This window comes from Anas acuta, chromosome W (genome assembly GCF_963932015.1).
Source record: "Anas acuta chromosome W, bAnaAcu1.1, whole genome shotgun sequence".
In the NCBI taxonomy this organism is placed as follows: Eukaryota; Metazoa; Chordata; class Aves; order Anseriformes; family Anatidae; genus Anas; species Anas acuta.
In genome coordinates this window covers 24,301,265-24,323,849 of record NC_089016.1, presented here as the reverse complement: position 1 = coordinate 24,323,849, position 22,585 = coordinate 24,301,265, and the positions used below count along the sequence as shown (strand labels likewise).

The 22,585-nt window shown below is 43.2% G+C and overlaps 2 protein-coding genes across 7 annotated transcripts in view; both read right to left on the bottom strand.

The window, feature by feature from the left end:
- LOC137846722 (uncharacterized) overlaps positions 1-22,585 on the bottom strand; it is a 96,959-nt gene that overhangs the window by 35,566 nt on the left and 38,808 nt on the right. The window lies entirely within an intron of this gene.
- Positions 1,933-20,604, bottom strand: LOC137846726 (uncharacterized). Of its 5 annotated transcripts, XM_068664847.1 has the most exons (6): positions 20,170-20,604; positions 19,533-19,677; positions 18,587-18,674; positions 5,066-5,249; positions 3,451-3,537; positions 2,618-2,835 (listed from the first exon to the last, which is right to left on the bottom strand). In XM_068664847.1, exons 1-5 carry the CDS (start codon positions 20,243-20,245, stop codon positions 3,464-3,466), a joined length of 567 nt encoding a protein of 188 aa, XP_068520948.1. In that variant the 5' UTR covers positions 20,246-20,604; the 3' UTR covers positions 2,618-2,835; positions 3,451-3,463. The 5 variants fall into 5 exon arrangements, 2 of the variants coding, with proteins under 2 accessions (XP_068520948.1, XP_068520949.1); XM_068664848.1 differs by lacking the exon at positions 5,066-5,249 and having other exon boundaries at positions 20,170-20,593; XR_011090611.1 differs by lacking the exons at positions 2,618-2,835; positions 3,451-3,537; positions 5,066-5,249; positions 18,587-18,674 and adding exons at positions 5,257-6,140; positions 7,023-11,825; positions 14,841-15,071.

Below are 22,585 nucleotides of genomic sequence, written 5' to 3'. Positions count from 1 at the left end.
TTTAGAGGGAACAAAGAAGGGTGATTCAGGAGACTCCATGCAGTCTCGGGTTTCTTGTTCTCCAGCCATTGAGGCATGGAAGTTTCTGAGTGTTTACTGTTACTGTTATTTGCAAAGTTGTTTGACCAATGAAAAGTTGTTTTGAAAAGAACTGCTGTGGAGAGAAGGGTATAAGAGGGGAGCCTGCCCTCAAGATAAAAAAAAAAAAAGGAAGGCAACACGATGCGATGAATTTATGTCATCAATAAAGAAGCAGAAAGAAGGAATGAAAAGGAGCAGGCTGGCAGAATGGAGACCAGGACGGGAACAGGCACTTTTCTCAGCCGTTCTTCTTGCCATCTCAGGAGTCCGGAGCACTTGGAACAGTCCTTCCCACTCACGTTGCAGCTTTGATTCTTTCCATGTTTGCATCAAAACACAGTCTCCTGCTCCGAATGGATGGATCAGGACTTCCAACGCCTCCAACATTACATGCTGTCGCAGTAGGGGATCTCCATGTGCTGACTCTAAGGAACGGGATGGGGCACAGAGTGGAGTGGAGACACCACGGATAGGCTCTGTGATGAGACGGAGACCTGATGCTCTTGTGCGCACTGTGACCGATAAGCTGCATGATCGCTACCCTGAGCCAATGGCCTGTCATGTTTTTGAGAAAGCGTTGTACTCTAGTGACAGAACTGGTGTTTCTCTAGAAGCAGCTTTTGCTTCAGCTTTGAATATTGAAAGAACAATATGATCAAGCAAGTAACCGAAACTTTTTCAGCTGGAAGTAGCTCAACCTTTCTTTTACACAGGAAGAAAAATCTAGGAGCATAACAGATTACACGCCAAAAACAAAAACATGTAAATAAACAATGTAATAATATCAGTCGCAGAAAAAAGAAAACAAACAAAAAAAAAAAAAAAACACGGACACACGGCGACTCCCCTTCTCCTGGGGGGCAAGACATCAAGCGGTGTCCATCTGTCCCTGCATGGGAAATGGATGCTGGATGTGGGCTTCTCACTATCGCTGCTTTGGGTAGTTGTGGAGTAATTGCCTTAACCGTTCCCTCATTAATGGAAATGGTTAACCCAACGGAAGTTAGAACAAATGATGGGGATTCTCCCCTCTGAACACAGGCCAAGAGAGCTGGAGTTGTTCATCACGGAGAAGAAAAAGCTCCAGGGAGAGCTAATTGCCGCCTTTCAGTGCCTAAAGGTGGCTTATAAAAAAAGTTGGAGAGCAACTTTTTGCTCAGAGAGACAATGACAGGGCAAGGAAGTTTCCAAACTAAAAGAGGGGAGTTAGATTAGATGTTATGAGACCAGGGGAAAGGATAGAGGAAGACAGACACTGAGAAGGGCAGAGGAATCAAAAAAGATCAAGAGATGAGTGGGACAGAGGAAGGAGTAACAGCGGTAGCTGGACAGAGGAATTGCAGGGAACGCTACTGCAGGCATGCAGTACTGGGTGCTGCAGTACAGTGCTTTTATCATTGATGGGCAGTACCATTTGTGGTTGCAGTGCAAGCAGTTGTCACAAAGTCTCAGGAGAGCATAGAAGCACAAGAGGAGCGTGAAGCATAATGGCTTTCTCAGGGTTGCAGAGTAGAGCGCAATGGTCCTAAATGGGTGAGTGCGATAACATGGCTACCCAGCAGACACCCAGATGCCCGGATAGGTCCTGTGTGCCACTATGTTGGCTCCTGAGTACCACGCACACGCCAGCAGTCAACAAAGCATGCAGAGGCAAGTTAGCAGCAAGAAACGGATGCACAGGAGAGAATGTCCCTGTGCAGGCTGCACCCATCCCACTCCCTGCCCTGCCAGCATTTGCAGTGTGGCACCATTCCACTCCCTCCCCATCCACCTTGACACTCCAAACACCCTGACCTATGGAGGGCTGCACTGAGCCCTGGCTGCAGCATGCACACGTGAGTTCCTTTGTTCCAGTACGCAAAAGGCAGCATTTATTCAGAGCTTCTTTTAAACTTCAAGGTAGTATTGCATCTGGATGATGGGTTTGGAGGGATTACATTTCATAGAAAACCCATGAGAAATAAATGTCTGGTGGACAGAGGTAACAAAATTCACACTGTATACAGTTGCGTTATTTATCTACAGTTGTCAAATATACAAAGAAATTAGATAAAAAAGGTAGCTTGGTCAAAACATTAATGAAATATACGTTCCAAATGCATAGGAATCACAGAGTGATCAAACAAAGATAGTAAGTGTCTTAAAGCTTTAGAGCTCTCAAGAGCTGCTGTGATCACATGACTAAAGGAAAGCTACCAAGTTTGTTCACCAAGACGGGTGTTCAGATTAAAGACAGGGAAAAAAATTACACTCTACCACCAGGCATCTTTGCTGGAGGGGAGCAAGGGCATGAACAGAACGCAGCAGATATTTCAACTTTTCCTTATGGTATCTGTATGTTTTGAAGAAACCTCTCTGGCAAAAGCAAGGTCAGTTTGCAAATACTATCTAAGGAAACAGTAAGAGACAGCAACAAATAATGCGTGTCACGGATGGGATCACTTCATATTCATTGTACTGCACAATGACCAAGAACAATGATCCTGGAGCTGAAAAGCAAATCTCTCCCCCCAAAGAGCACCCTGAAGCCTGAACGTCTTCAATAAACATTTTATTGATGAGTTTTCTCAATGTACTCAGTATTTCTCTGAGGGAGAGGTAGGCTTTCATGGGGATACTTCATGCTCCCATGCTCTGAGAAGTCAGAAACAACATGATTGTCCCCTCTCGGTAACCACTTTGTAGTTCAGAGTCCTTCAATTCCCACTGGTTCACATGCATGGATACGAGAAGTACTAATTCCAACTTCAGCACCTGTAGAAAACACACAAGGTAAAGGTAGTTGATCCTCAGAAGATATTCAACTTTGTACTATATAGCCCTGCATCTTTATGTAGAAGCAGTCATTCAGTGTGACCTCCCTTCCTTCACTCCTCCCCAAGTGTCAGAAGTTATTTTTACCTGTTCTGATCAGAGGAGCTTTATTCTAAATTGGAATGTTTATACTTCTGTCTGTTTCAGCTTCACTTTTAGAGAGAAAGAAGTCAGAAAGTTACGTGTGTCTTACATACATCGTACATTTGTTTGAGGGTTTACCCTTTGAACAATAAGAACTAAATTAGTCAGGATTCCATTCTTATATCCTTTTTTTTTTTCCTCTTCTTAAAGAGACTATTGCGTGATCTTATAAAACCCTAAACACAATTTTTTAACACACAGAGCACTGCATGTTCAAGCCTGCTACAGCGATTTCTAGTAGTTTCTACCTCAGGAATTAATGTTTCCCTTGTCTTCTGCAATTCCTAGTATGTGCACCTGTTTACTTAGGTAACTGATACTCAGTTTTGTCCAGTCTTTCCTTCCTCCCACACTGCTGAGTGAGCAAACGGCTTTGTGATGCTTAGCTGCCTGCACACCACAGGCACTTACAGAGTACAAATCTCTATCCATCAGAGAATCGGTTACTGGCATTCCAAGCACTGTCCACATGCTGGAGGAAGAACTCCGCTGTTTTCTCTGAAAAAGAGGCAGAGAAGAAAATAGGATACAGTACAGAGTGATCATGCAGTCCAATAGGCACAGCCTCATACCGTGAAGAGATACAATACCAGAACTTTCACCTGCAACATTATCAGACAGTATTTAACAGCCTGGATTAAAGCATGTTCATACCTACCTTCTTCGTAATATGTTTATCACATAGACACAACTGTAAATATTACAAGAAGCTTGCAAAGACAAGAAGTGAAAAGATGCCTAATTCTTACTACAGTCTAGACCTCGCAAACAGGGATAGTTGTATGACTGGGAAGAAGTGACAGCACCCCCAAGCTACATTTTGCAGTCAGACAGTTAAACTACATGTTCAGCTCTACATTATCTCAATGGATACATGGAACTGTTCCAGATGGAAAGTCCTATAATAATGGAATTAATGGAAATTAATGGAAAGTCCTATATTAAGTTTATACTGAAAATAGTATTTGGGAAAGAGAATGCAGAAACACCACATGAAGTCAGCTAACTAACCCAGTTCAACACAGAACATGCGAGACTGGAGCAACCTCAAGCAGAGTTGTACAAGCCTTAGTACCCTGGAGGATGCCTTTCTCTGTAAGGCTGTAAGCTGCAAGTCAGTTGCCCAGAGCAATGGGACGAATGCTAAAGATGAACTCTATCTCCAGTACACACCCAAGTAAATCACTAGTGCACCAGGTAGTGGCTTACAGTATCAAATGCATGCCTTTCGGTGCTACTCGTTTAATTTCTGCAGAAGGTACAGAAACAGATGCCTGCTTGAATCTCACACTGATGAGCCACAAATCAAAATGACCTTACTGTAGCTGACTCTCAGAAGTTTTAGCCTTGTATTGAGAGTCATCCTTTGGCTGGGAGCAGTTCTAGCTACGTTTTGAAGTGGCAGAGTGTTCAAACCTCATGCAGAGGAGTGGAAGAAGCACAGAGTGGCACATAGAAACAGAAGTTTGTGGCATCAAAGGAGCAAGAAACTGGGAACTGAGATACATGCAGCTTTTACGGTACAGATGCGGAACTGGGAAATAAAGGACTGGGAGAGATGGGGAAAAACACTTGTGGTCCTTGTTTGCAAGACTTAAAAGCAACCTGGGAAGACAAAATGTATATAGTCTGATCTTTCCTACAATCCATATTCCCTCTATAGAAGCTCACCTCTTCCTCCTTCGGAGGCCTAAAGACATCTCCAGGATTCAGGAGATGTTTCTGCAAAACTGTCTGATGTGGTAAGTCTGTACAATACAGGAACACAAAGCAATCTGCCTGACAAGAGCATGCGTTGACTTGCTGTTAGCCAGTTGCTCAAACACATGCCTTCACCTCCTGGAATAAGGGCACACAACATGTTTTCCTTGAATTAAACACAACTACAGATAGATTTAGCTTATAGGGTTCCAGCTGATTATGCTCACTACAGAACCAAGATAAGAGAAACTACTGCAATGTAAGTAGTTATGCTAATAACAAGATCCCACAGTGAAACCAAAGCAGAAGCTTAAGGGTCACAAACCATTCTCCGTGACGGTAACATCCAGGTGACTTCCATACTTGTGGATATGTTCGACAGCCTCTTGTACACTGTCCACAACCTCAATGCAGCTCTCCAGATCCCCATATTCATCGTGGAGAGATTTCACTTCTGAGGGGTTGAATGTCAAGTAAGAGGCAAACTTTGGGCCAGCATGAATCTTCACCTGCAATACCAGAAGTATTTTGTGCTGTAGATTGTACCAATGCGTAACAGGCAAAAAGTGCAGCTTGTTGTTCTGGGTATAGCTAGGATAGAGTTAATTTTTTTCATAGCAGTCCCTATACTGCTACATTTTGGATTTTTGCCTTAAACAAACCACTGTTTTGGCTGTTGCTAAACAGTGCTCACACAGTTCCAAGGCTTTCTCTTCTCCCCCCACAGTGAGAAGGTCGAGGGTCTGCTAAAAGTTAGGAGAGCACATAACCACAACTGATTCAAACTTAACCAAAGGGATAGCCTATGCCATATAATGTCAAAGTCAGCAATATAAAATGAGGGGAGGGGAGTTTCGAGGAAGGCAGATATTTCCAGGTTTGCAAGTCTCCCCTACAAAAGACTTTACCTGTTTTTATTCTTTTCTTTTGTAAACTGACACCAGCCCTCTCCAAAGTGTATGTTTCAGACACAAAAGAGTTACTGGGCCCAAAACAAGGCAAGGACTTTCAGTTATTTTACGATCCTGATGAAGAAGATCTAATGCATCATCAATCTCTGAATTTAATCGTAGCAGCTAAGACACCTTAACAATGAGAGGGAGGAGTGGAGGAGCAAGTGCTGATCTCTTCTCTCAGGTGACAGAGACAGGACCCAAGGGAATGGCATAGAGCTGTGACAGGGGAGGGTCAGGCTAGACGTCAGGGAAAGGTTCTGCACCAAGAGGTGGATGTGCACTGGAACAGGCTCCCAGGACAGTGGTCACAGCACTGAGCCTGCTGGAGTTCAAGAAGTGTTTGGGCAATACTCCGAGATGTATGGTCTGATTTCTGGGTGGTCCTGTGTGGAGCTAGGGGTTGAACTTGGTAATCCTCATGGGTCCTTTGCAACTCAGGGTATTCTATGAAAAAAAAACACAAAACAAAACACAACCAAACCAGACATTAAAAAAAAAAAGACAAAAAGAAAACACAAACGAGTGAGGACTTGCTCCTGACTAGCTATCTGGCAAGCTTCTCTTAATATGACTTTAACATTATCAGAACATGACCTATTTTACCATGTTTTCCTGCATCAATCACTGCTTGTATACACTATTTGCCAAATGGAAATGCTATGTGAAAAATCCATGTTTTAAGTGTAATTTAAGTACTTCACAAATATTTCTCTCGTGATGCATCTCTGCTACAAAACATTACGCATGTCAAAGCAATTATGTAGGACAGTGGCCTTTCACTGTTCCTGTGGAACAGTGGGAGGGGGAAATAATGGGCGGGAAAATGGGTGGGAATAAAGGCAAGTGAGACAAAACGTTCAAAATATGTGGATGAAGCAGATTAGAGGAGGAGAAACATAAAATGGGAAACGACTGAGGTAAGAAGGTAAGTTAATAGATTTAATTAGAATAGTATTTGGGTCCGGGAGGTTGCCAGCCATTAAGTCAGAATTAAGAGTAGTAGAGAAAGGGTTGGGGAAATGCTCTTCCAAGGCAGAGAATGATTTTTTTCTATGTAAAAGAAAGTAGTTGTATCCCAGCAATGGCATGCAGCCACCCCAAAGAAGCTGCTTCCAGATCATTTCTATGGAAAAGCTTGGGGTTGCATGGAGAAGCCAAGAAAGCTCTCCGAAAGTTCATTTAGGTGTACAAAGAGACATGTGGGTAACATAAGTGTTATGTTATCATAAAACTACATAGGGCTATGTCAGCAAGACCAAGGGTTCCTAAAAAGAACAAAAAGTAAATAAAACAAAACAAAAGCCAACACAAGTATAAATGACTAACCTGTTCTACTCTCAACATGTCTATGATCTGATCAAACAACAGGGTTCTCAGCAGGTCTCAGTGAATTAGGAGTGTTTCCCGAGCATTACAGGCAGCAGTATATTCACACAGTCTCTGACTGAGGTTTAAGAGTAAACAATTGGTTACATAACATTTATGACAAAGAATTTGAAGAGCATGTGAATTATTATTACGTATGGTTATTATTATAACCATACCACATATTCCAAATGTGAAGTTCAGTTACACTCATGGTATCCAAGTCACCCTCTCACAGCTTACTTATTCATGTGGCCTTCTCCACGCTGGCATCTGTGTCCACATACACATGACAGATCCCTTCACTGTGTCCCATCACTGGAATTCCCTTAGCAGCTTTCTGGATATTCCTGACTAGCTGGGATGAACCATGTGGAATGATTAGATCTATCAGCTTCTCCAAATGGCAGAGATCTTCCACTTCCTTGCTTGTATTCACATGTGAAAGTTGTGACACAAACAGTCAATGGCCTGAATTCTCAAGCTCTGCCTGTGCTTTTTCTACACGCTACAGCACAAAAGTTGTTGCTTTAATTCTAGACACTTACTACTTGCACTGCATCTTTGACTCCATGAATGGAGAGTGCTTCTTGAGTCAGATGATGAAGGATTTGATTGCTGTATGCTGCCTCTTTCCCTCCTTTTATTAGCAAGCCATTTCCACTAGCTATGGCCAAAGAAGACACCTGTCAGAAGGGAATTAAAACAACAACAACAACAACAACAACAAAGTGATCTGACTCCTCTGGGAGAATAACATCTGCAAAATAGAGTAAGAACAGGATTTTGCATTCTGCTGACTTACTCAATATTAATATACAGCACCAAGAATTTTTTCCGAGTCAGAACGTGTAACTCCAGAAATGAAGTATCTTAACGTTTCAGGAACAAACTTGAGCTTCAGGGTACTACTGGCAAAGGGAGACTGCAGTAAGTCAAAGGAAACCCTGAACATAGGCTCTGGCACAAATTCGGTAGCTGTATAAAACTATTTCAGATGCAAGAACTCTTATCCCTAATCATTCTGGCTGGAAGTAGCTAATAAGCTCTTCCTACGACGAACATTTTACTTGTGCTCTCTTATACAGAAGCCTTTTATTTTATCGCACTGATTTTACGTTTATAACCAGAAGGTGTCCTTGCCTATGTCCTTGCAGGGGGGAGTAGATGACCTTCAAGTTCCCTTCCAGCACAAATCATTCTATGATTCTATGATACCTCCCACTAGACCAGATTGCTCAAAGCCCCATCCAACTTGGCCTTAAATACTTCCAGGGATGGGGCAGTCACAACTTCACCAAGCAGCCTGTTCCAGTGCCTCACCACCCATAGTAAAGAATTTCTTCCTTTTATCTAATCTAAATCTACCCTTTTAGTTTAAAGCCATTACTCCTTGTCCTGTCATTACACTCCCTGACAAAACGTCCCTCCCCAGCTTACCCGAAGCCTGCTTTAGGTACTAGAGGGCCACTATAAGGTCTCCTCAGAGCCCTCTCTTCTCTAGGCTAAGCAACCCCAGTTCTCTCAGCCTGTCTTCATAGGAGAGGTCCTCCAGCCCTCATCAACTTCATGGCCCTGCTCTGGACCTGCTCTAACAGATTTATTTCTCATGTTGGAGTCCCCAGAGCTGAATGCAGCACTGCAGGTGGGGCCTCACAGGAGTGGAGTAGAGAGCGAGAATCACCTCCCTGGACCTTCTGGTCATACTTTTGATGTGGCTCAGGATACGGCTGTCTTTCTGGTTTGCAACTGCACATCGCTGGCTCATGTAGAGCTTTTCATCCGTCAACACTCCCAAGTCCTTCTCTGCAGGGCTGCTCCCAATCCACTCATCAACCAGCCTGCATTCATTCTTGGGAGTGCCTTGATGACGGTGTTGAACCTTGCACTTAGCCTTCTTGAACTTCACAAGGTTCTCATGTGCCAACCCCTTAAGCATGTCAAGGTCAACTCAGACCAACTCCTTTTCCCTACTAGTGTCCTCTGGGTAAAAAACAGTCACCATGTTTGATATTCTACCTCATCCTGCTGTCCACAATTTGAAAAGAACACTGAAAAAATAAGGAATACTTCAGAAAGATTCTTGTCATTTAGTGTATCTAGGAACCTTGCTGTACCCAGATACTGTGAGTCTTTAACATACAAAACTAGACAATAAAATGCAGTTTGATTGTATCTTGTTAAGAATCTGCCTCTCCGAAGATCAGCATCACAAAGGAAAGCTGCAGAGACAAGCTTATTTAAATAAATAAAAAAAATCCAATCTGTAATGGGTTTCAAAACAGTTTGTTCCCTTTAGATAGTAATAGAGCATGGCTATACTTCAGAACAAATAGATTTCTTGAAATCTGTAGGAAGCAGTCTGTGAAATATGATCTCAGAACTTCGCCTTGTAAGTATTAGAGACAAACATGCTACTGTATATTGTTATAAATGACTGAGTCCCAAATAGGGTTACAATCAAAGTTTACAATTTATTAAAGGAATAGAGGTAAGCAAACAGCGCTGGGTGCGCTGGGAGTCTCTGCTCCACCAAGACGCACACCAGTTACATCAGGCGGCTGGTTTTTATGCTCCTAGGCTAATACATATTCATCACCACTTTTGGAAAAGGCAGGGTTATTATAATCAGTTTCCCGGGACCCGAACCATCCCACGGATGCATACGTATCAGTCTCCGGTGGTCTCGTACTGAAGGCTCGTAGTCTTCCCTCCCAGGCTTTGTCCTTCGGTCGTTCTTCACCTTCCCCCCCCCTCCTTATTTAGTAGCCTCTGGGCCAGATGTCAGAAAGTTGTGTCTCGTGCAATAGTCAGCAATTATCTCAAAAAACTCTCCCCTATTCTCTTATCTCCCAGACGCGAGTATCAAGGTTTACCCTTCAAACCCTCTATCAACACGAACTGCTAGACCACTCTTTGGCAAGATACAAGAACTATATACACTAACCACTCTGTTTCTCTTGGACTTGTGGTTATTTATACAAGGGGATGTAAGACAGAAGGTCACATTTCATTATGAGGCCCTAGCATTGTTCCATATTAACACGAATCAGAAGAACATATTTCACAATCCCCCATCTCCTTTTTCATGGTATTGATTCGTGTTTTCCTTTCCAATCGAGTCAATACTTGCCAAATTGGTATCAATTTTGGATATTCTTTTGTTTATATTATCATCAGGCAATGGGTTTTCTCTTTTCCCTGGTTCTGGGTCAACAGTGTGAGAAACTCCGTAGCCAATAACTTAGGCTCAGGCGAGGATCTCAGTGAAGTAGTACTTTGTTCGCGATTGCAATGGCGGGCGCCCCACAAGCAGGAGAGCACACCTACTAGTTCCAAAACACAGTTTATATACTTTTTGTTGACAGGACCCTCCCCTGTTTCCCCACTGACTGGGTAATCCAGGTTCACAATCTATCCGATGCTTCACAAACAATGCATGGCCTTCAGTTGCCAGCCTGTTAAATTTCAAATTTCTTTTGACATTTTTACTGCTTGGAGAGGTTTCTTTACTTGTCTGACTTGACACCATGATTTTCACCTAATTGTCCTAAGGAGTCTGGTTGTCTGCATTTTACAAGGTCGCCTGCTAAGCTTTCTTATCACTGCAAGCATATTTCAGTACCACGTTCCTTTCCTCTAAACAACGGAACTCTGCAAAAACAACATTTCTATTCCCACAACAGGTACTACAGATATTTGCATTCCTTGTATAACTGAGTGTATCAGTCTGGTAATAGAAGGTATTAAACATGGAATTATTAACAATTCTCCACATATATCCCCAATACAACCGTCCTTATTTTAGCAAAACAATCACTGCCCATAAAGCTCCCTCCCATAATCCTCTTAGATCGATTCCATTCCAAATTTGAACTGGGACATGTGCAATTTTCTTCATTTCTTTTACAAGTTCATTTACAGCTTTTCTTTCTGTTGTGGTTTAACCCATTTGGCAGCTAAACACCACACAGCCATTCACTCACCTCACCTCCTCCCTCTCTGGGATGGGAGAGAGAAATGGGAAAGTGAAGCCTGTGAGGTGACATAAAGACAAGAAAATAACAATAATAAATAATAATAATAAATAATAATGACAATGATGATAGTACTACTACTACTAATGTGTATGAAACAAGTGATGCACAATGCAATTGCTTACCACTGCTGATGCCCAGCTGTCCGATGCCCAGCCTAACCCCGAGCAGTCCAGCCCTCCTCCCAGCTCTTGCTGCACCCCCAGCCTGCTCGCTGGCAGGACAGAGTGAGAAGCTGAAATGCCCTTGGCTTGGTGTAAGCACTGCTCTGCAACAATTAAAACATCAGCATGTTATCAGCACTCTTCTCATCCTAAGCCAAAACATAGCATTCTACCAGCTACTAGGAAGAAACACCTTCATCACCAATCTATAAAACAGCAATTACTAAGGTTAATTTTTCCACAGACTTCTCCTTCTTGTGCTAGTAAATAATCCAAAGCTAAGCGATTTTGATACATAAGTTGATAAGTAGTCCTCATCTTGGTATTTTGTTTTGCAATTAATCCAAGTGCATCTCCGGTTTTATTTACAACTATTTCCATTACAGCTTGTAACCTAGTTATTCTATTAAACATACATATTGGGGTCCTATAGCCCCAGGATCCGTCTTCTGCCCACGTAGCTGGATCATAATAGGCAAACGCCTTCAATCAAGGGGTTGGGCCCACTTTCAGGGTCGATTTGGGCTTGTGATACCGTTCAGCCTTTGAGGGTGATCCAGCTCCTGGAAAACGAATCACAATTTTATATGGGTTTAAAGAAAAAAAAAGTTCTTATGTTATTTTCTTGGGACAACCTGACCTTAGTGTGGGAGAAGTCCGGTCAAGGCCCTCTCACTCGGCGGTCAATACCCATAGGGGTTGCCTCCCTCGGTAGACCATACACACCGCAGTGGAGAGTCCTGCCCCGGTCTTGCCTTCTCCCTTTCTTCCCTTCAGGCTTGTCCCCTTCTTCTGGCATCCTTAATTTATGCAGAGCCTTTTTGCCAGAACATTAGTTCTTTTTTAGCTTTAATTTCAGTTCCCCAGGAGCGGACTCAACCCTCCAAGTTTTGGTATTTATTGGTCCTTTTACTCTGGATGCATGGGTCCAACCCCTTTCTGCTGTTCTCACAGCTGTTTCAGTGGTAAGTGAAACAAGGTAAGGTCCCTCCCACCGGGGGTTCAGTGATTCTTCCCTCCAGGTTTTTATTAAGACCTTGTCTCCTGGTTGTATCTTATGAATAGGAAATCCTAGAGGTGGTGTTTGAGCCATCACTCCAATTTCTCTTAGCTCTTGTAATCTCCTCCCAATAGTAATTATGTATTTCTGGATGCTACGACCCTCAACTACATTGTTCCCTAGAGGCATCCCTTGAGAATAAGGCATACCATATAACATTTCATATGGCGATAATCCAGTCTCACTGTGTGGTTTAGTTCTTATGTTTAGAAGTGCCAATGGTAAGCATTTCATCCAGGGCATTTGTGTCTCGATCATTGATTTAGCCAATTGTTGTTTTAGTGTTTGATTTAATCTTTCTACTTTCCCTGAGCTTTGTGGGTGCCACAGAGTATGGTATTCCCACCGAATACCCAATGATTGACAGAATACTTTTATTATTTTAGAAGTAAAGTGTATGTCCTGATCAGAATCAATGTACTGGATTATCCCATATCTAGGTATCAGGTGTTCTAATAGAGCTTTTACCACCATTTGTGCCGTAGCTCGTGCTACGGGATAAGCTTCTACCCATTGTGTTAAATGATCTGCTATTACCAATAGATACTTTAAACAGCTGAAGCACTCAGCCTTCCATCTTCTAGACAAACATTACCACCTTTTCCACAGAATTTATATTTCAACAGGACCGAATTTCAAGCTGAATGCCGATTTTTCTCATGCACTTTCTTAGTGAGCCCATACAAAACAAGGAATCACTCCTGTGTATCTGTCAATAAATACCATTTAAAAAGGTATTGACACCTAAATAAATTCACTCTCCCCCTTCTTACCGAATTCCCAGGGCTCAAGCCCAAACCACCACAGAAATGACTCTCTTCGTTCTACCACTTTGATAATCAGTCAGCCCCCTCCCCCTCTCCAGTACTTGGGAAACTGACCAAACACCACAGCAAATACGCCAAGGCTTCTAAACTGTTAGTTACTTAGATAATGCTCCCGCCTTTTTTCTTGTCACACTCAAAACATTTAAGAGCAAAAATTTGATCACAAGATACACTGCCAGGCCCACATATTGGGCACCACCAATCAAAACTTGGTGAAAACAGGACTTTTTTGGTCTGTCACACACTTCGTTCGTCTGCGGCCACTCCCCTTACGGAACCGCAGATCGGAACTCCACACTCGCTTCACAGCTCACTAGAAGCTAAACTTAGTCTGCAATTGTTTCACCTTTACTGCAACTCAAGACTGAACTCTGAGCACTGACTCAATTCCGTGTATGCTATTTCCAGCTAGTTATCAGGCACACACTACTCCATGGAGAAGTCAAATTTCCTCTGTAATTGCTTACCCAAACCAGTATGAGATGCAATAGTAAACTATGGAGGAAGCAACCTCTCCTCTGCACTCAGAGTCCATCCTACTATCAGCTACAGCATGGGAGAGAAACCATATTATTCAGATGCAGAGGTATCAAAGATGATCCTCTGAAGTTACATTGGAGAACTTGAGGATGGGGGCTGGCAGGAAGAAAAGTAACAAGACAAGCCATCCTAAGTCTGTATAAAAAAAAAAAAAAAAAAAAAGGTTGGGGGGTGAGGGTGGGAAGCCAGTAAGAATCAGCCTGATAAAACAAATGAGATAAAGAAGAGGGGAATGGGAGAGTTTGGCTATGCAAGGCAAGAGACCCAGGAGGCAAAGGCTGGAGTCTAGGAAGGCAGACTAGAATTTGGCAAGGAAACATACTGGTTTTCTGTGAAGAACAGAGCAAGCAGCAAGGAAGCAATAATGGCAGAAAGGGAGACCAGTGCCTTTTCCTTTCATATGAACTTTGCCTAGAGCAGACTCCCCTTCAGTACGAAACGAGGACAAACACTCAAAAAATTCAGTTATGAAATATGAAGCTGCCCTTCGGCAGTCTCTTTTTAAGTGCCCATACCCATCCCTTGCTCCTCAAATACTTGCTCATATATTAGAGAAATGCTCAATCAGTCTTGCTAAAAGTACTGGCAGTAAGAGCCTAGACTTAGCTTTTACACGCTTGTGGAAAGATATCATTCTGCCTCAGTGCAAACATGCAGTATCAGTATGGGACAGCCTACTCAAAGCCTAGAACTTCTACTTCATGCTGATCTTTTTCAGCATATATTCTTAACAGTTGCAGTTTGTTATTAATGACCTATATTAAACATTTGATGTTTAATCGTAGCCTGCAATTCAACTGTAGTCGGCATGGACGGAAAAGTGCTCATTGGTAGGAGCCTTGTAAGTTGCAAGTTAAGCAGGGAAGCTACGTGATAAGACACAGGCAGAAATTGCACCACCTGAATGTAAGCTAACTCCTTCTCTATGTTGGGTATCAAAAACCAACGTTGAATAACTCTCAACATTGCAGAAGCAAGTCCCAAGAAGACTGTAGTTTTCTGTAGGAAAAAAAAATTGGGATGACAGCAGAATTCATTTCAGAAGAATACAAGCAGAAGTCTTTTGAGGCAAGACTTCTTGTAGCCTTCCAATAACTCACCAGTAGAAATACACTTTCATTATCAAAGATCTCTCTGCCCTCCTCACATACCTGTGGAAGACAGTCAGTCTGGACGGGACTCAAAAAAAAAAATCGCAAGAAGGACCCCAACAGGCACTGTCACCTGCTCCAACTCTAGATCTTTTGCTATGCGTGTTCTCCGCACTATGTTGCCGATGCTGTCCTGTGAAGATGCTGCAATCTGACATAGCCCAACAGCCAAGCTGTTCAGCTTTGATGTAGACAGACTTAGACGTTTCAACAAAGGAAGTGCCAATCTTCCTAGAAGAAAGAAAAAATTGTGCTCAAGATAGATTTATCTGGCTAGTTTCAAGAAAAAGTGACCTAATGGTCAAACCAGGAAAAAAATCCACTGTTTCCCACACCGCAGCAAGAAACCTACCTAAGATGAACAATGTAAAGCATTAAGTTTAGTAGCTACAATCAAACTGCTCCAATTTGACAACGCTTTCTCCTACCATCACATATACACCTAATACGATATGAATGATTTGTATATGAAGTAACATCTGCAAAGACAAAGTTTGTCCTATTTCTAGTACTGTTACACAACCGTGTACCTGAATTTCTGACAAATTTCTACCCTTGCAATATTCCTGGAAGGTTTGGGCAGTAATTGCCTCTTTCTATTTCACAGATAGAAATCCCAAAGAGCAAAGGAACGCATAGCATTTCAGATTGGGCAAGAGCTGCCGGAGTTTTCTAGTCTGAACACATTCAGGTAGGAAGTTTACTCGGAAATGTCCCTCCAGGCATTCTCCTCAGTACAAAATGGTTGCCATATGTCTTTTACTGAACTTTACAATTTGTGATGCGCCAGTTCCACACATTTTCTAACCCAAGACCAGCTTCCTGATGCACCACTCTTACACAAAAGAGTGGATTTAGTCTATGCAGCCTGAACTGTACTTTCCTCAGTCAGAAGGTAAGCTGGTTCTTTCTGGAAAGCATCATTTTTAAGTAACAACCTTCCCCACAGGGGCCAAACATTACGTTAACCAGCCCAGGAGAATATTCATGCTATTTCATGCATGATGATAACAGGGAAGATACTTGCTAGATTTAATTTCTAAAGTAAGCCTCCTTTGGCAAAAGAAAACACTATTCTGTTTTTATTTTTTTTAAACAATGCTGTGGGTTGCTGCTTTCAAAGGCCTCTCCATCTTCTCTGATAGAGACAGCTCTTACACAATTACGGAAGCTGCAGCTGCTTACACTGACAAGCTCTCAAAGTCCTGGGTTCCCTAATTTGTGACGGCCATGATATCCAATTGCAGGTGACAGACTACTCTAGTTCTGCTCCTTTCCTTTGAGGCCCAGAAAAGCTCACGACAACAGGTGTTCCATGAAAGGACCTGTAATATTACCTTTATTTTCAGCTTCTTCTAAGTCCTTTTTGTTTGCCAAGAGAATTTCTTCTCTCTGATTAGTTAATAAGTCAGTGAGATGTTAAAAAAAAAAAACAACTCTGCTCTCTGAAAGAGAAAAGTGTCTGAACTGCATTCTTACACGAACTCCATGGTGTTTGACATCTGGCTCACTTCAGCTCATTCCTACTGACACATCTTCTCACTGTCTTGATGCCCTGAATACCTGGAGCCAGCTGATTTTTTCCAGGACCCATTTGTGTTATAAACCTGTATTTTAAAACTTGCCACATGTTCACAGCCTTAAAGAGCGAGGACATCTCACCTGCTCAGGCTGCAGAACTGCCAGGGTCCTGCCACTGGCTCAAGACATTCCACCCTGCTGCTCTACTGTAGGGCCTGCCAAAACAAACACACACACACAACCACAAGACATGCAGACAAAAGTTACAGCCCACGTGGAAGGAAAAGAACACTAACCTTTCAACTCCTTACTCAAAGCAGGAAAACAGGTACGGTCTTAAGAGACATATCAAAGAAGTTTACTGTATGCCACAACAGGAAAATCTGTATCAGATACCAAAATGCTGCCATGGTGTGGTGGTTTTACCGTGCTGGGCAGCTAAACCCCACAACCGCTCTCTCACTCCCCCTCCTTTAGATGAGGAGGGGGAGAAGTAAAGCAAAGAACAACTCACGGGTTGAGATAAGGATAATTTAATTAAAGGGAAATAATTATAATAATTAAATAAAGACTACCATGAACTAAACAATTTAACTAAGGGGAAATAAAAAGGGAAAGGGGAAAAGGGAGGGGAAAAGGGAAAATAAAAAGAAGGGAGGAAAACAAACAAACAAAATAAATGAAGGCTATATGGAAGTGCAGAGGGAAGAAATTACTCTCTACTTCCCACAAATGAGCGATGATTGACCACGTCCTTGAAGCAAGGCCTCAACGCACGCAGCCGGTGTTCGAGAGGAGGACTGACGTCTTCCAAACGAGAGCCCACCCCTCCCCTCTTCTTCCTGTTTCCACCTTTTATTGCTGAGTGTGACATCACATGGTATGGAATATCCCTTTGATTGGTTTAGGTCAGCTGCCCTAGTGATGTTTCTCTCCTCACTTTTCGCCCATCCCCTAGGAGGGTTAGAGAAAGGCCCAATACTGTGCCACTGCTGCTCAGCAGTAGACACAACACTGGTGTGATAACACTGCTGTTCCAGCTACAAGTACAGAGTACGGCACTGTATGGGCTGCTGCCGGGAAAGTTAACATTCCAGCCAGACCCAGTACACATGGTCCCCGAGCATAGCCCTTTTCAAGGCATCACAGAGATTCAGTAAGATCATCCATGTCATAGGGGACAAACAAGTATACAACCTGTATCAAAAAGACTTGACAAAGAGCAAAAGAATACAAGGACAGCTAAATCTCAGGGCATGGGAGGCTACTGAAAACAGGGAGGCATCCTTTGAAAAAGTTTAATTATATAACTACTGAAAAGAGAAAAGATTGCAAAAGAACCTGGGAATGTGCAAACAATACAGGAAGCCAAAACCAGCTTGAGCAACAGCTTGCACAATAGCTGCTCTCTCTGCTCTGTGTACATTGAAGGGCTCCTACAGAGGAAAGGTTTTTTTCTTGACATGGATGTCAAAGAATCCATCTCAAACTGAAATGATACAGAACAAGTTTTGAAACAGAAACTGAAGTAACAAGTCAAAAGGCTCAGGCAGCATTTCACTAATGAGTTCTCAAGGAGCTCCTGGATAAGCTATGTTTTCACTTTTAACTCTTGAAATTGTCTGTAGAACAGATGACTTGACATGTGACTAATATGCCCGGACTTCTATTCAAGAAGTGTCCTACAGAAATTGCCAGAGCAGGAATTCCCACGGTAAGGAAAATAACAGGAGGTATCGTGGGAAGCGTAAGAAAAGAACTAGGGGACACTTGATTAATAAGACTTAATGAAGGACTGTTAAAACAGCTTTTTAAAGCAAGGTTATACTTCATAACGTGGCATGTATTTTTGTGTTCTTTGAACACAAAAGGGGTGTTGGACCACGTGACCTCTGGAGGTCCTTCCAACCTCAACCAGCCTGTGATTCCTTTGCAGCCACTATGCAACAAAATAGCAAGTACAATTCACAGCAGATAAACATGAAGCAATGCAGAGACAAAAGGAGAAATCAGGCCTTGGTAGTGCACATAAACCTATGAAAACATCACTTCAATGCTCATCAGCGTTGAACAGCAACTTCCCTGTTTAAGCTTTTGGAGAAGACCTAGGAAAGGCAACAAAAACCATCCACAATCTAATCAAAACTCAAAGTTAGCCTTGCTATCTCATAAACTGAAGGTTCACTTGCATCTCGGACGCTACACAAACTTTTATTTTCGCTCACCTTAAAAAGGTCACAGTAGAATAAAAACAGTTTCATCCAAGAGAAACAGGGATTGCCAGATTTTTGGAACAGTTTCTGTAAAAAAGGACTAAGAAAACACCTTTTTCATGTGAAAAAGTGATGAGGGAAAAGATAATGTCTCATCATAGAAGTTGAACAGAGATCAATCACCCATGTTCTCTTTCCATACAGAAGGTGGGGGCATCAAAAGCTAGCAGGAAGCAAATTTCACTCCTCCTGCCCACAAGCACAAACAAAATAAAGGAAGCAGTTCTTCACATAGTGCTAGCTCCAGAGTTTACACACAATACCTGGTTAAGGCTCGTGACTCCTGTGACCCATGGATGCTAAGTGTTTACATGGGTCCAAAGGATATGGCCAATTTTTACAAGAAATCCATTAAGCATTTTTATACTCTAAGGCATTTGCTTGTCTTACAGTGCAAGTCACGAGTATCACTCTATACTTGTTCTATTCTGCTAAGATCACAGATCTTTGGTCTGACTTTCTGCGGCCCTTGTTACATTGTCACAGCAACATAGAGGCAGGAAAACATTGCTACATACAGTAACAAAAGACCGAGTCATAAAAAGAACATAGGATAAAAAATGAAACCGCACACTATCTTAGTTCAGCACTACATTCTATATGCATGCTTTCACCCTGAAATCATCAATAAGAGATGATAACCTCTAAGATTGAAAACAAGACAAATTCTACTTAGTTCTTTGAATGCAAGGCTGATGCAGAAAGTCATCAGCTGGAAGGAACCCAAGCAGAGGATTCAAGATGTTCCGTTCCAACATTGAAAATTACCTTTCCAAAACCGCTTGTCAAACAGAGCATAGTTTCCCATTTGTTGAACAGGCAGGCCTAGCCAAATTTCAACCCTAAACTTCCAGGGAATCTCTACAGCTCCCAGCATACATATTACTTCAGTACTCACCTGCAGGTTTTACCTCTGAAAAAAAAGTTCCAACTTTCTTCCTTTCTACAATATCTGTGATGACATGACCCGAGATTTTCGGGTAGACTCAATTTGTAATCACTACAGAGGTGCCTCCTCGGAGGGCCCACAAAGCTGCTGTCACCTACAGTGAAGGATAGAGCCAGTTCCCAAAAATGCACTTGTTATTTGAATCCCCATCCTCAACAAGAATTCTTATGTTGGAAGAAGCCCTTAAGACCATCAAGTCCAAGCATCAACCTAATGCTACCACTAAATCGTATTCCTAAGTGCTATGTCCACACATCTCTTAAATACTTCTAAGGATGGGGACTCTACCACTTCCCCGAGCAGCCTGTTCTAATGTCTAACCACCCCTTCCATGAAGAAATGCTTATTTAGTATCCAGATATCCAGTGCTGGTCAATAGAGTTGTTCCTCCCTAGGGGTAGGGCTTGGCATTTCCCTCTCCTGAACTTCAAAAGGTTCCTGCCTGCCCCTATCTGCAGCCTGTCAAGGTTCCTCTGAATGCACCGCCCCCACCCCGCACAAGGGCCATTTCCACAGAAGCCACCAACCACCCGCCGCCTTGCCCCCTCCCTATCCGGCCCACCCTGGCGCACCACCGACCACCAACCTCGTTGCAGCACCCCTCCTCGGCGTCCCAGCCTGCCCCCGACAGCTTCTACCCATGGCGCCGACAAGCCCTGCATGCCGCTTCTGCCCTTGGTTCCTCCAAGCCAATCACACAGTGCTTCCGCCCTGATTGAAGACAGGCCCTGACATCACTTCCGCCCCAGGTTCCCAGCCAAGCACAGAGTGCCCCCACAGACACAGCAGAGCAAACACACAAAGTAACATTGACATCCTACCCATAAACATGCCATAACAATTACTCACCTGAGAAAGAACTGCATGCAATAAAGGCACCTAGTACTACATTAGTTTATTCTAACAGATCCTACTAGCTGTTACCTCAAAAAGATGTGCGTACCGCTCTCTACTTAGAAATGCATCAGTCCGTAGACTCTGACCCACCTAAAGAACCCTGCAACTGACTGAAGGAAAAACAAAGCACTTACCCCAAAGAGCAGCCCAGGCAGAAGGAGCTCTCTGATGGCATACCTGGGGCTCATACACCGTTTGGCCGCGCCCAGCACCCAAACCCAATCCCCTGGGAAAGGGAAGGGGCAAAGCACAAGAAAGTAGAAAGAGATCAGAAGGAGCATCAGCTGTTGTGTGCTGTGGGCTTTTTTTTTTTTTTAAACTGATGGCACAATTTTGCGCAGCGCTGCCTGGGCACATATTTCTGATAGAGCTAATGAGCAGTTGAAGTAAAGGAGCTGGGAAGAGAGAGGTGTTGCAGCAGGTATGCTGTGGCTGTGAGGTGCCTCAGGGTGTGCTTTTTCTCTTGTTTCTACAGGTGCTTCTTTAGGCAGCTTGGAGTCTATGGATTTCTAGATTTTAAGTGCTTGGAATTCACTTAATAGAGGGATATTTAGCAGAGGTTGCTGGATCACTGGTTTTAGGGATGGTGGGATACACTTCTGGTTTTGAGTTATATTTTAATCTCTAGATGGATTAACCCACTTGTGTAACTCTCCAGAGAACTAAAAACAGCTTGATTACATGCTCCAAGAGGCTTGACCACGTAGGCACAGTATTACTAAGAGACTGAGCAGGGTCATATCAGAGTTACCTTTTTTCATCTGTAAAGGGTCTGTGATTACCCCTGCTGGGCTGCTGTGTGTGCGTGACTTTTTGGCATCTGTGGAGCTCAGTTGCTTTTGTGTGTGTATGTTCTTACTTTTTGTGTTTTGTTTTTTTTTGTTTGTTTGTTTGTTTGTTTTGTTGCTGTTGTTGTTTTTTTTGAGCGGCAAATAGTGCGTGTGCTGAGCGTGGTTGGCAGGAGGAGGTGGGGAGCTGTCTGGCAGGGAAGCTGTTCGGGACTGGTAGGTTTGGTTTCTAGGAGCATGCAGCATCCTTCCTGTGCGATGCGACTGATTCTTGGGCAGGAACGTTCCAGCTCGTGTGTCTTAAATAACGTAGCTTGTGTAGTGTGTGTTGTGTGGCCTGGGCAGAGTTTGCTTTGGCGCTGTGAGCAAAGAATCTCAGTTAAAGCTGGTGAGTAGCTGGAGTAACGGAGCTGGGAAGAGAGAGGTATTGCAGCAGGTACACTCGCTGTGAGGTGCCTCAGGGTGTGCTTCTCTCTTGTCTCTGCAGGTGCTTCGTGCAGTCTTGGACAGGGAAGGGAAATCCCCATGTCACGGAGCAGTGAGGGAAGGTGAGAGTGTTTTCAGCCTGGTCATCCCTTATCCAAAGCGAACGGAAGACACTCAGGTGTTTCCCTCAGGGTCTGAGGTGAGGCTGTTTGGGATAGAGGAGCAGTGTGGCAGGTGGTTGTTTGCAAGCACAGTGGTCATTTTGTCCTTTTGTGTTCCCAGGTGGCATGGGTGATGCTGTCTACTCCTTCTGAGCTTGGACTTAATTTCCAGGTACAGAGGCAAGTGGACTGCTGTTTCTTTCTATGTAAAGAAAGGTTTGAGCTAATTTCAGTTGAAAAAAATCCAGTTACTTGCTTGGTCATATTGTCCTTTCAAGATTAAAAGCTGCAGCCTAAGCATGCAGAACGTTGCTTCTAGAAACAGCCCGATTCTCTTGTCTGCACTCTGCTTGCTGTTGAGCTAAATCAGATTAAAAACAAACAAAAAAAAAAAAAACAAACACGACAGCTGCTGCTGCCCCTTCTGATCTCTTTCTACTTTCTTGTGCTTTGCCCCTTCCCTTTCCCAGGGGATTGGGTTTGGGTGCTGAGTGCGGCCAAACGGTGTATGAGCCGCAGGTATGCCATCAGAGAGCTCCTTCTGCCTGGGCTGCTCTTTGGGGTAAGTGCTTTGTTTTTCCTTCAGTCAGTTGCAGGGTTCTTTAGGTGGGTCAGAGTCTACGGACTGATGCATTTCTAAGTAGAGAGCGGTACGCACATCTTTTTAAGGTAGCAACTAGTAGGATCTGGTAGAGTAAAGCAATTGATATAGTACTAGGTGCCTTTATTG